We start from the raw sequence: 14,002 nt of genomic DNA on the forward strand, positions 1-14,002 counted from the left end.
CACAGTTTCAAATTAAAACCCCCAATCCCCAGTTTGCCTAGGGTTTTGGCTATTGATCTTCTCTGCTAAGAGTTCACTGATGCCGGAGCTGATGTCTGCTACCGAGATGTGTGCTCCAATGGACATTTCTGTGCCTAATCCTGGCGAATGCAATTTACCCGGCCAAGATGCTGTTTTTAGCGAGCCACCAGTTGGGCCATCTGCTCCGCCGCCTCCACCACCGCCTCCTCCTCCTTCACTAAGCGAAGATAAAATTCTTGTGTCAGGTGAGTGTACAAATCCGTGCAGATGTGAATGAAAATGTATATTACGTAATTGGAGAAGCTCCTTTTTGTGTGTGCGTGTGTGGTGGGGGTGGTGGACCTTATTTATTTCTATATTCGATTGTTTTAGCAATGTGGTTTTTGTTTAATTTGATCTAAATAAACTGTGGTACAGTTGAAGTTTTGTTGAAACCGTCTAGCACAGCACGGGCTGATGATGTCCGCTCAGCAGTTGAAAGGTAAAATTACGATGCTGCAAATGCAGACTTTGTTGTTTGTTGGTGTGTTAAGAAAAGAGATGACTTTATCCTTTATTTTACCTTTTCTGGTTTCAGCATTTAGTTTATTCTGCTGATTAAAGAATATGATATGTTTGTTGTCACTGCATAGAATGCTGGAAAAGAGAAGCATGAGCTACACTGATGGTCCAATTCCAGTTCCGATGGACGATGCAGTTCTTGTGGACAATGTGGAACGGATATGTATATGTGATTCAGGTGTCTACATTTTGCGTGTCTAAAGTTGGTTTCTTTAGAAAGAGATCTTCAAATGAAATTAACATTCTGTCTATCTTTGTCTTGCTCTTTTCATCTGAATAGTGTACAAGTAAAGTCCTTTTGTCTATTTTGGTTCCTATGTCCTGTATAATTCTTTTTGATGATCTTCAGATGTGTGGGTGGAAAAGCACGATGTTCTTTTATTCTGGCAAGTAAAACCTGTCGTGCATGTTTTCCAGGTCAGTTGTGCCACTCATGGTGCTTATCCATTTCTCATGTTATTGAGCTCGCTAAGCTGTATTGTTTAAAACTTATGTCGGGGTAAGGAAAGAAATCATATTGAGTTAAGACATTAACCAAAAGATAGCAACAGTTTTAAGTATCTTGGTTTCTAGCCATTGGTATGATTGAAAGTTGACGAATAAATAAGTACGTGTAGCATGTGATGTTACATTGTTACTTTACTTTTTTTTTCAGCTCAGTGAGGAAGGGCCATGTGAAGAATTGAGCAATGATGGCCAACTTGCTAGCTTCAATGAATGGATTCTTCCTGCAAAGGAATTTGATGGAATGTGGGAAAGGTTTGTTGAACAAAATCCAGTTTTAGAGTTGATGAAAAGAGGAACTAAAGGACTTGTTTTTATTCTTTTATGCAGCTTAATTTATGATTCTGGTCTCAAACAGAGGTTATTACGATATGCAGCAAGTGCTCTGCTTTTCACTGAGAAAGGTGTCAATCCTTTCCTTGTATCATGGAACCGGTAAGTAACTTTTGGTGATTCCTGAAAGACTTGAATTCTTCATCTATTTTAGACTAGATGGGATTCAAAGTTAAAGGAAACGATCCTCTGTTATGCCAATAATAGCTGGAACTAGAAATCCGTACTTTGCATCCAAGGATTCATGTTTTCAACTTGTATTTTGTTAAGTTATCATTGGAATGGTGATCCATTTAAGAATGGCTGTACAGCATTGTTCTTCTTCATGGACCTCCTGGCACAGGCAAGACATCCCTATGCAAAGCATTGGCACAAAAACTCTCAATACGCTTTAGCTCAAGGTTATGACAGTAAACTCCTGTCATGGCTCCCCATGTTTACATGATCTTCATTTGCATGACAGTTATTCATTTGGCCATCCCTTTTTTTCCATATCAGATACCCACAATGCCAGTTGATTGAGGTTAATGCACATTCCTTGTTCAGTAAATGGTTTTCTGAAAGTGGGAAGCTGGTAAGTCCATATGCTCTTCATTTACTTTTACTTTCATGCTCCATTATCAGATGGAGGTTACCTCTACTGTGATTAGGAAATACTTGCCGTTTGACTTTGGAAACATTTGATAGAGATAGGTGGAGAAGTAGAATCTTTTAGCAAGCATACATAGCATACTTAACATGTGTTTAACTGGATGTAAATAGTTATGAACTGGAAAAATGATGATCAGCATTGATAGACAAACAGATGATTTTTTGGACAATGAAAATCATAAAATTTAGTTTTATTTCCATGAAATGCAATGTCAGTTTGAGACGAGTGATAAATGCCTGTATCTATTCACTTCAAGAATCAAACATCTTATATCTTTCTTAATCAAGAAAAACACATTTCTATTTAGATGTGTATACTTATATATAATTGAGGTACGCATGCGGCATGCTATACTTATCTAAGTCAAATATATGAACTGGAAAAGTATCTTTCAGTATTATAATTCCAGGTAAGAGTTGTGCTTAAGTTGTTAGATCACATGTTGCATCATACCCGTTTACATTCTGAAGGATTAGAGATGACTACTATGAGTTGTGCTTAAGTTGTTAGATACAAGCAGGGGTTTTGCATTATTACTCACCCGAAATTGCCATGCTTGATTTGGATATTCCAATTTCAGGTTGCAAAGCTTTTCTCCAAAATCCAAGAAATGGTAGAGGAAGAAAACAATCTGGTATTTGTCTTGATTGGTGAGAATATTGATGACAGATATTGGCAATTTTCCTTGGCCTAATTGGATTTTATTATAACAATGCTTTGTTTGTTTAACAAAATTATGTAGATGAAGTTGAAAGCCTTGCTGCTGCCAGGAAGGCTGCTTTATCTGGGTCTGAGCCTTCAGATTCTATAAGGGTATCTTTCTTGCTCTTGAGATAGAACAAACTTGGGTTATTGCGTATTACCTGCTTCTCCCTTGATAAACTCAAAATGTGGTTCCCAGGTTGTGAATGCCCTTCTGACCCAGATGGACAAGTTGAAGTCCTCACCTAACGTCATAATTCTAACTACATCAAACATAACTGCTGCTATTGGTAAGATATGAATTTTCTGATGTTTTGAAGTTTTATGACATTTTTAATGCTGTTTGAAAAGTTATCTCATATTTTATTCAAGAAAAATCCTCTCTATTCTGTGCTATTATGTCTCTGAAATAGATTGATGGTTTGCTTTTCTGGGCCTGCTAGGAGGTTAACTTTCTGAAACAAGAAAGGGAAGAAATTATTGAATGTTGACTTGCCACACTTTGATTATACTTGCTTACTGTCAACATCAGTTGCACTTTTATGCCTTATTATGCATTTTTATCCAATTCATTCCTACTTTTCATCGTCCATGTGTAAAATATATGAACTTGTATGGTTGAGCCGTTCACACCATTCTCCTTTAGAGCTGGAGGGTTTTAGGTTTACTGTTTGAAATTCTCGTTTTTACCCCTCCATATTGTTTTTGAATAGCCGCAGCCCATTAAAGATTTACAAATTGAAAGAACACAAGATATGTGAAGACACACAACATACTGCGATTTGTATGTGGCTGCATGTGTTGGTTAAGACTTGAGAAGGATTTCATGAATGTCATCTAAGCACGTGTCTCTATTAGTGCAATCTTAAGATGTAAGATGACTCCAACTCTATAACAATCTTTGGTTGCAGATATAGCATTCGTCGATCGAGCTGATATAAAGGCCTACGTTGGTCCTCCAACTCTCCAAGCACGTTATGAAATTTTGAGATCGTGCTTGGTAGAGCTTTTAAGGTCTGGAATACTGTCGGATTCTGAGTTTCAGGTACTTGTTTCAATGTCCATGTTTGCTTAGGGTATCTAATTTGCAATACTTTAAAATATTATGAGTACAGAATTTATGCCTCCTGCAGAAAGTCTATTTTTATGATCATGCTGAGTCTTGGACTAATCTGAAATTCATGCAGGACTGTGATTTTCCAAGTTTTACTAGTCTGAGAGAACAACTGAATTCACTCGTAATTCCTGAGGCTGCACCCCGATTAAATCTTTGTAAACAATTGCTTGCAGCTGCAGAAGCATGTGAGGTAACTCAATTCTTGTTCTTTCGATATAGAAAGCCTGTATCCCATTTAGTGCAATATGTGATAGATTCATTGACTGAATTAAGCGACATTTTAGATGCTCTCAAGCTCCTTCGCTTTAACAACTCCTAAAACCAAATATTAGGCTCGAATGGTTGCTGAACTTTGCTCTCTTCATCTTCAGGGATTGAGTGGCCGTTCACTCAGAAAGCTTCCATTTTTGACTCATGCGGCCCTTGCAAATCCTTTTGGTTGTGAACCTGGAAAATTCTTGCATAAGATGATTGAGACAACTAGGAGAGAATGTTCTGAGATACCCGACTGAATTATGACAGTCTTTCAACCATATAACTGACTTGCAAGCTAAGCTTTGAACTCGAGTAATGGTGTCCCAGAACTGAGATGAAGGACATTGAGAAAGTCTCAATTTGCAAAGGCTTGCCTGCCCAATCCCACTGATCTATAGCATAGCATCTTAGGCATGAGTATTATAAGTGTGGTACTATTATGTAATGGTCTGCACCGTAGAGTGAAATCAAGCATCTCACCACTGAAATGTGTAAATTGGCGCAGGTTGGGATACAAACTCATTTGTTGGTGTAATTTGTGGTTTTAGATTTTTAAGTACTTGACAGGGAAATGGCCACTCTGTTATAATATTGATTCCAATTAGGAAAGCACGAAAGAGAATGTTTACCTTGGCTCTGAAGGAAAATGTGAAGGAAATGCCTTAAGCTTTCCTTTTCTTTTTACTTTCCTCGAGTAAATTCTAGATACACAATTGAGACATTGTAAGTTGGTATGTCAATGTTCTTTATTACTCAACTGACTGAACAAATGTATATCATTGTAAAAAATAGCCACCGATGAGCAGCTCTCCAAGCGTATAGGTTTACAGACAGAATATGAGCAATTACAATGAACCTAATCTGATTCTGCTTGCATTTTGGGACTGCGATAAACAGAAACGTGAACTTGTCTCGGCAGAAGCATGACTCTAGCTAATTGTGGTAAAGATTACTAATTCGAATTGAAGGGTGATATAAAGAGGTCCGTCTAGTTCCGACATCATATCCATATCATTCATCATAGTTAGCAGTTTCAACTTTGTATCAAGGTCACGATCGATATCGTCACGATCAATATCGTCACTATCATCAATATCACTTATCATCCATAGGAAAACCTTTAGGCTTGTTATCCAAGAACTTGTTCAGAAATACCGTAATGAAAGGAACATTGGTGTTTGTCGCTAGGTATTTGACCAATAGGATTGTCCAGTTCCTATAGAACCTATTACTAAAATCCCCCTAGAGGGGGATAAGGCTAAGCGGAGCGAAAAGGGTTTTCCATGAGATGGGAAATGCAAAGTATTAGTCCCACACGAAGTTTGTGAATAAGTAATTGTCTGATAATGAGCAGGAATACCGTCTTTCTGCTAACCAGGATGTATTGTACTCATAATTCAATAGATACTTGTTATGAATGTCAACTAAGTACACTCCTGCCCAGTAACGCTACAGCCAAAACATCTTCTATCTCGAGTAATCATAAGCACATAAAGCCACTATATAGCAGAACCAAAAAGAGAGCAAATTGCTGGGTGTTTACGAATATGATGTGGACACTTAAAGAGCAGATCTTTGGCCTCAGAATGTCTACCTTCATCAAAGAAGGATTTAAGTACATGCTGGTAAGCTGAGACTGTTGGATACTCTTTCACACTCAAGGCCATCAAGAACTCCCATGCATCCTCCACAGACCCGAGTTTGGAAATATACTGGACAAAAGGTTCTGGAAAAGGTGGGTAATTGTGTTTCTTCATCAGACGAAGAAGTTCCATAGCTTCTTCAAGTTTCCTCTCTCCCAGAAGCTTTTGAATCAAATTCTTGTAAGTTGATTGCCAAGGCCTCAAACGAGCCTTCTGCACCAACTCAAGCAGCAATGTGTATGCACCTATTGTTCTTGACCGACTCAGGAACCCATTTATTAGAACATCCAAGAGGTCAGCATCAGCATCGAAGCCCTTTTCCATCATCTTAGCAAAACAAAGCAACGCCTTCTCAATCTCGTGAGCTGCACAATGCCCTTTTATCAAAATGGTCCAGGTCATAATATCAGGAGTACAACCTTGTTCTTCCATCACATCTAGGACCTTAGCTGCTTCATCGAACCTTCTTGCTTTACAAAGTCCAAATACTAATTGGCTGTAGGTGATGTTATCAGGTTCATATCCGGCGTTCCTCATTTTTTCTACAATTTGCTCTGCTTCCTCAAACTTTCCCAGACTAGTCAGAGACCTATGAATCCCATCATATACATTCTTTGAGAAGGAATTTCCAGCAGCTTCAAATTTGTTCACAACCCTATAAACCAAATCAAGATCTGGAGCGCTGTGAGTTGCAATGGCCCGCAAAAGCAAATTGCATTCTTTAACTGAGGGCTTAAATGAACTATCCATCATATGCTCATATAGCTTCACAGCATCCCCCAACATTTTGTTCTTCTGAAGCTGCCTCGATACCTTTATATACGTGTCTATGTCCAACTCGAAACCTGCACTTTTCATCTCCTCCAGCACACTCCAGAATTCAGAAATCGAGTCTTCCCAACAAAGAACTCTCAAAATGCCATTATAAGTAACACTATTGTGCTTGAAACCAAGACTCTCATCAACCCACTTAAAAAATCTATAAGATTTCACGGGGTATCCTTTTCCTCTAAGCTCCTTCAGCACCCTCAATGCAAAATTATCCGAAACCGTAATTTTCATCTTCCCCAATTGACTCTCAACCTGTTCTCCCCATTCAACACTTTTAATCACCTCAACCACTTCTTTCACTCTATCATCCATGGCATTTTCTTTAATCAACCTCTCATAGAAATGCCTCAAAGCAGTGGCCTCATTTTCCATCTTTAAACCCCTAAATATTGCAAAAATAGTTCTATACGTCTCCTCATCAACATAATACCCCTTCTCTTTCATTTCCTTGATCGTAACCCAAAACTCCTTCATGAAATCCTTATTCGCATAAATTCTTAGCATCAAGCTATAAATAGAAGAACTTGGTTGGAACCCATTTTCCTCCACAGCCCATTTCAAGAATCTTGAAGCCTTTTCCGGATCTTTACTCAGTTTCTTCAATACATACACAATAGTTTCATGGGTTAGCTCCAAATTTGAAGCTTTCAGCTCTTTATCCAAATTCTTGGGCCAATCATTGGATGAAAAGATCTCCAAAAACGATTCCGGTTTTGATGAAAAGTAGAGTCTTTGACTATGAGGTTTGAGATTGATCAAAGAGAGGATTTTTGCGGAACGAAAAGCGGAGAAATGAGCAAAATGAGTCACCTGTCTGTTAATGGATTGAGTTCCGGAGGGCTGAGGCGAGCGGAGCGTGCTAGCGAGTCGGCAGTGAGTCAGAATTCTCTTTGCTTTGTTCATGGCTGCTATATGGATTTCTCTGAACTATTGTGGAGGGTTTTGCAAGGGTTTAGGCGTTTCGTTTAGAACTCCAAATCACAACCCCGAATCTTTATTTTATCTCATTCCAGTCCTAAAATTTTCAAATATTCCGTTATAGCCCTTCATCGTTTGAATTCTGCCTCACTATAGTTCTTGACCGGATACTGCCAGTAATAATCAATCAAATTTCTTCATTACTTCACTCAAATACGAGTTGCATTTTCTATTCCATCTGCGGAAAAGAAATTTAAAGTTAAAAAAAAAAATTAAAACATTTTAAAAAAGAATATTCCGCGTTATTTTGTATATATTCCCCCCAAATTAAATAATGTTGATATAAAGTTTGTTGTGTGTTTAATTAATATATATATATTTTTTTATAAAAATAGGAGTTACTGGATTATGTCAGTACTTCAATAAGATGATAATAGATCAATTTGATCAATATAATAAATAATACTATAAACTAAGTTATAACAAAATCACATAAAGTGAGAAAAATAACAATATATTGATATATAGATTAATTTTGCTATTTCAAATTATATTAGTAGAGTTTGACATTTTTAGGGGAGGATGTTCGGATCAGATAATTTGGACACCGACCCGACCTAACCTGATAGGGTTCGGGGTTATGTTTTTTTATTGAATTCCTTTTGGAAAAAAATGGATATCTAGTCCGGTACCTAATTTTCAAAAGTTGGGTTGGATTTTAGATAAGGTAACTGATATTTAAAAATAAATTATTTTCTTTCTCCTTCCTTCAAATTTTCTTCTATCCCAACAAAAATTCCTTTCAATTTTCAATTAGTCTTTTATTTTTTCCTTCTTCCCACAATTTGTATTTCTTTCTTTTTTTTTGACAGAAAAAATATACTTTCATTAAATCACAGAATCTGCAGGTACAAGACGAGTAGCTGCCGGAGGAATGATTGAATCACCCTCATTAGAGCCACGAGCACACTGAGCAAAGAAATGCGCAACAGAATTACATGAACGCTTGACAAAATTAAAGGAACAAGACTGAAATTGAGAGGAAATATTAAGGATGTCCATGACAATCGGCCCTACTGTCGAGAGGTTTCATCCACGAGAACAAAACTTATGAATAAAGGTGGCACAATCCCCCTTAACAATCATCCATCTCCAGCCACGACGAAGAGCTAAGAGAACTGCCTCCGAGCGGCCAATGTCTCAACAAATTCACCATCACCAGGCCAATCAAAACTTCTAGGTAACCACGCCAAGCACCAGGCAGAGGCATCCCGAGCCACCACCCCAACACCAATCATCTTCCCATAGTCAAACGTAGCCCCGTCAAATTTTACCTTAACAACGTCAAAGGGGGGAACTTGCCAGCGAGAGGCAGCTTAGTGCCTTTGAGTGCTACCTGAACTGAAAGTCTGGACAAAGAATGATTCTAAGTAATGTGCAGCAAAGGACAACACCTAACTGGGTTCGAAGCAAGCACCCTCCATAAGCTTACGGTTCTTACACCACCATATAGACCAACACAAGCACAAAACAAGGCTAAATTCCCGGTTATCAAGTTGGGAGGCCACCGATTGCAGCCAAAGACTAGGATCTAGGCTTACGGCAGAAGAGAGAACCCGAGTGAAGGGAGAAAGACCCCATACCTGGCGAGCAAAAGCGCAATGAAACAAAACATGCATAGTATCCTCATCCTAAAATGACAGAAAGGGCACCCCCAAGAACTCCCGAATACGCTTAGCTAGATTAACACTAGTTGGGAGAGCGATGAGACACACACGCCAAGCGAATACCTTGATTTTGCTGGGAAGGTTTGTCTGCCATAGTTCCTCCACCATTGCTGTTCATTAATTCTGAGCAAGGGAACTAGACTCGAGGACGGTCCTCCACAGAACAAGCAAGATGATAGGCACTCCGGACCAAGAAAAAAGACCATTTGCTGAATAGTGAGTCACCTATTCTAACAATACTTCCCCAACGAAGATGTGTTTTCTGCTACTCTGCCAGCTCGAAACCTCTTCCAGGCAGGCTGTCGGTGCCTGGTGGGCTCGGGAGACCAAGTCTGAACATGGTCTGATCCTTAGCTACCTAGGCCGAGATCGTTTCGTCCCATCACTCCTGTTCCAACTTTATCAGGTAACATGTGTATCGCTGAATTGATTGATCCTGCTTGTGGGGATTGGGACTCAGGTAAGATGCGTGCATTATTTTGGCTGGTGTATAGCGATCTTATTTGAGCATCCCGGCCGATCAAACGAGTGTGCCATTAGATTGGTTATTTTGTAATCTATTTAAGCAAATTCTTATTCATTTTTGTAATATTGAATTAAATAAATAAGAGTAAGTATTCCTTTAGCCTTACTTTGTTGTTCTTACTTTTATAATTTTCATACATTGCAACAAAGTCCACAGATCACTAATCTACCAATGAAGTTAGGTTGCACATTTATGGCAACTATAAAACCACCTTTCGAGGGTTGGATCTGAAATGTTTCAAGTCGGGAGCCTTGAGAATGGACATCGAGGGTTCTATTGAGACTCACTAAATATTGCATCCATATGATAGGTGTTGTGTTTCATAGGCGACAGAGGGATGACGTTTATGTAATTTTAGTGGGTGGTTGACAAAGGTTGTCAAGCTGATTGACCTGACTCGTGGGAGTCATCATATGGAAGCTTGCGAGGTTTGGTCGGTATGACTTGAACTTCTCGACTCCGATAGTATGGATTTTAGTCCTCAGATTTGAGGATCCACGCAGTCTCATATATAGGACGACTGTATCTAGAGCCTGGTAAAAGATGACTATATTCTGATGTGGTTATTATAAGCCTTGTTCTAGTGTAGTCAGAATGTGTATGAAGATTGGTGAGTTCCAAGAGAGGATCCGTCGCTTATCATGAGATGATAGCGACCTCCTCGTTCTGATGTGTGTTGTGCTCCCGGGAGTTTGTGGCCACAATGGATGATCAAATAGGAAAGTGTTTTTCTAAGTTGATTAAGTGCAGAAATATAATTAGAATATTAAGTATAGATGTCTAGTTCAAGATGAGAACCGATGACCAATTCCATGCCCTACATTAGGACCAAGAGATGGCTGATGGAATAACCATACCCGTATAGCACTCGGTAGCCTGAAGGTTCACGTCATTTTCACCTATTTTCTAGTGTCATGGATCGTTACTAGATGGCCACCTATAGTAACGGGTGCTTTCGAATTAAGTGTTAATCGAAAGTGATTAATTAAATATAATTTAATTAAAATCTAGCGCAAAAATATTTGCTAATTAAATTGTATTTTGACACAAGTTAAAGTCTAGTTGAGGGTGAACCTACAGAGTCATATAAAACACCACTCAAGGAAGTAGTAGAATTAAATATAAATTAATTTTAGAAGGAATGAATTAATTTAGAGAGTTTAAAATGATTTGAGAGATTAAATGATACGATCATTAAATGGGAGAACCCATGTGATGGAAAGCCCAAGACTTAATTAATGAGATTAATTAAATTTGAGTTAGGTTTAATTAAGTTTATAAGATCATAATTGAACCAGATGAATTTTAATTAATAGGGTCAATTAATTAGAGTTTTTGACTTGATAATTTAATAAGATTAAATAAATCGGGTTAGACTCAATTATTTTATGGATTAATTAATTGGGCTATGGGCTAAGATTTATTTGATAAAATCAAATAAATTCCATTTGGGGTTTTAAGAATTGATTAGATTATTTTGAATTAAGCTTGAATATAAATATATATATATATATATATACGAAGTTGTAAGGATAAGAAAGTTATTGCTTGAATACTTGTAATACTAGTAGGTAGTGTACTATGGGGATACACATTGTACCTATTTTTTACATCATACAACAAATACATGAGATGTCTCTTGTGTCTGTGTATAGTGTATAGGCTTGCGATATATGATACAAAAGACAACACTACTACTCCTCTCATACTTATCATCTTGACACCTCTCATTCTCCTCTATTTTCTCTCTATTCTTGTTCTTCTTAAACTAGTTTCAAGTTAGAACAAGGTTCTCTTGAGTTTGATGTACTAAGTTATTAGTATAATCAAGTCTCGTATATTACATAAATTTTACATCTAGCAAGGTTTAGTATAGACCACCTTGTGGTATAGTGTGTGTTCGACGTAAAGAAGATCTCGTTGGTTTTTGTGTGAGCACACAGTTGGAGGAGAAAAATTTGAAGAAAGTATTCAAATCGGAAATGTAAAATTTCGTTATTACATTCCACCATCACTCTTTATTACAATAGCCACTTGTTTTATGCTTGTTGACTGTCGTATGCCCGGGATTAAGGGACTAGTTCCTTTTCGGTTTAGAATTTAAACATGCTAATTTTTCACACTTTCGTTGCATTCTTGCTAAATCCCGACCGATAACGATATCTGGCCTTAAGAATAGAACTAAGAAGCTTTTCCTGCTGAGTTAGGATGCGCTATAGCTGCTTCTGAAAACCCAAACCTACCGCCAGTTTACTATCACATAATCGATGCCAAGAATCCAATGAATTTTGTGGGTTCCACGATTACTCCACCAAAAATTCGATCTCGATGATAGCAAAGAGGTCCCTTTACGAACGAGCAATTTCGGAAGGAGGCGCAAATAAATTTCTTTCAAAATTTAAGAGAGATCCAAAAGACAGTTCAAAATTATGAATATAGATTAATTCATGTACTTATGAAAATGGAACTCTTGAACTAAAAAAATAAATGAGATCTCTCCTTGCTATGTTCTAACTGGATCTCGATAGATCTCTCCTTGCTTTGTGTGTTCATACTTGTCGTGTGCACGTGTAATTGGAAGTTACCCACTGAATGTAAGAGGGCTTGGATATTCATAGGCAACCTCCTCAATAGCTGGGGGAGGGCATACCACCTTGGTAGGGGAGTAGTTATGCCTCTATCACCCGGATTCCCTTAGATTTACGGGAGTTGTTGGCTCGTCGCGGATAAGGATCTGCAGTGGATAGTGTCATCTCTAAGATAAGGGCAGCCCTTCGAGGATAAGGTCTCCTTTGCGTCGCCCATGGGGCGGTTGAGACGATTCCTTCGGCCAGAATTCGTAACTCATTGGGGTGACCTAGTTGGCAGCATCGGGCACAAGCCGACCACCTAGATAGTGCCTCCAATGTAGGCAAACGTGGGTGCCAGCAGGGCGTCACGCGAGGGCCCGCTAGCTTAGGCCTTCGTTCTGGTTCAGGGACTTGAAGCTTGCCGCAAGCCTGGGCCTTCTTTTTCTCCCCTGGAGGTGGTTGGGCTCCTTGCTGGGCCTTTGAATTTTTAGGGGTACCCAAAAAAATTAGGACAAGTGCTTTCTCTATCAATGCTACTGTGTGTGTGTGTGTGGGTTGTAAGAAAAGAAATATTAAATAGTAGGTGGGGGTGGGGGGTGCGGTAGAATTGTCTTCCACGCGACGTCTCCCCGTCGTTTAAATTGAATTGGTCCCACGGAGACTTTAATAAGAAATGAAGGCGTGCGATGATGGATGCACATAGCTTTGCTTTTAAAGCTGCCTTTCACTTTCCTATTCAACAACGCGAAAAGTGAATATGAGCATTCCATGTTGCTTACCCCCGGCCCCTTATCATCCTGCTCCACTTCCACCTCCACCATACCTACAAACTCACCCTTCCATCCACCCAACCACCCTCAATATTCTGGAACCCACACATTCAAGCTGCTTAACTTCAATCTCAAAATCGACTCATCTATATATATATATATATATATAGGCACTGTAAATTTACTTCTCTACATATTTACTTTGGTAATTTTATCCTATAATTTTAAAATTTATTTACATTAAGAATAAAAATAACGGATATTAATATTGTAAAATATTCAGAAACGAGCACATAATTAAGCTGGTCACGCGCATGTTACATGCACTTTTCCAACCAATTTAGCAAGTTGGAGCTATTTTTGTTTCACGCGCATGTTACATGCACTGCCGTTGTTATCCATATACTTACAGGACTAAAATTATAATTTTTCCTATATCTACTCAACAAAACGAACTGATAAGTACTACTACAAAAAAATTGGTTATTCTCTATACTATGAGTCATTACGACTTAATTAAAAATCATAGTAAATAAAAAATATCTACCACAATCAAACAAAATTGATGTGAAAATTTAATTTTTTTAATCACAGTTAGTTAATATTTGATATGATTTCACGTACCTATGGCCAAACAAATTGCCATAATTTTTAGTTGTAGTAAATATTTTGTCTTCACTTTTAGAAATAATGGCTAATATCTATTGCATAGTCGTAATTAGTTAGCATTCGCTATAATTTTACTTTTACTTTTAACCATATATATTAAAGCAATAGTTAAAAGTAATTATTTGAATATTTTGTAATTGCATTCACTTGATTTCTCAAATGATGTTTCCTTAACTTCAAAGTGAAAATCTTGAAAGGGAAAT

The 14,002-nt window shown here is 38.0% G+C and overlaps 2 protein-coding genes across 3 annotated transcripts; one reads left to right on the forward strand and one right to left on the reverse strand.

Annotated features, from left to right (window-relative positions):
- On the forward strand, window positions 1-4,902 carry LOC105157281 (pachytene checkpoint-like protein). Of its 2 annotated transcripts, XM_011073653.3 has the most exons (14): window positions 1-266; window positions 439-502; window positions 654-760; window positions 932-999; window positions 1,238-1,341; window positions 1,417-1,521; window positions 1,731-1,820; window positions 1,918-1,993; window positions 2,652-2,721; window positions 2,814-2,884; window positions 2,973-3,063; window positions 3,685-3,818; window positions 3,961-4,080; window positions 4,262-4,902. In XM_011073653.3, exons 1-14 carry the CDS (start codon window positions 80-82, stop codon window positions 4,400-4,402), a joined length of 1,428 nt encoding a protein of 475 aa, XP_011071955.2. In that variant the 5' UTR covers window positions 1-79; the 3' UTR covers window positions 4,403-4,902. The 2 variants fall into 2 exon arrangements, with proteins under 2 accessions (XP_011071955.2, XP_088735258.1); XM_088879132.1 differs by lacking the exon at window positions 1,731-1,820.
- Window positions 4,903-5,527: 625 nt separating this feature from the next.
- On the reverse strand, window positions 5,528-7,593 carry BIR6 (Pentatricopeptide repeat (PPR) superfamily protein). Its single transcript, XM_011073654.3, has one exon. It carries the CDS (start codon window positions 7,520-7,522, stop codon window positions 5,645-5,647), a length of 1,878 nt encoding a protein of 625 aa, XP_011071956.1. The 5' UTR covers window positions 7,523-7,593; the 3' UTR covers window positions 5,528-5,644.
- Between the last annotated feature and the right edge of the window lie 6,409 nt (window positions 7,594-14,002).

The sequence above is a fragment of the Sesamum indicum genome, linkage group LG3 (genome assembly GCF_026168435.1).
Source record: "Sesamum indicum cultivar Baizhima isolate 11 linkage group LG3, ASM2616843v1, whole genome shotgun sequence".
Classification (NCBI taxonomy): Eukaryota; Viridiplantae; Streptophyta; class Magnoliopsida; order Lamiales; family Pedaliaceae; genus Sesamum; species Sesamum indicum.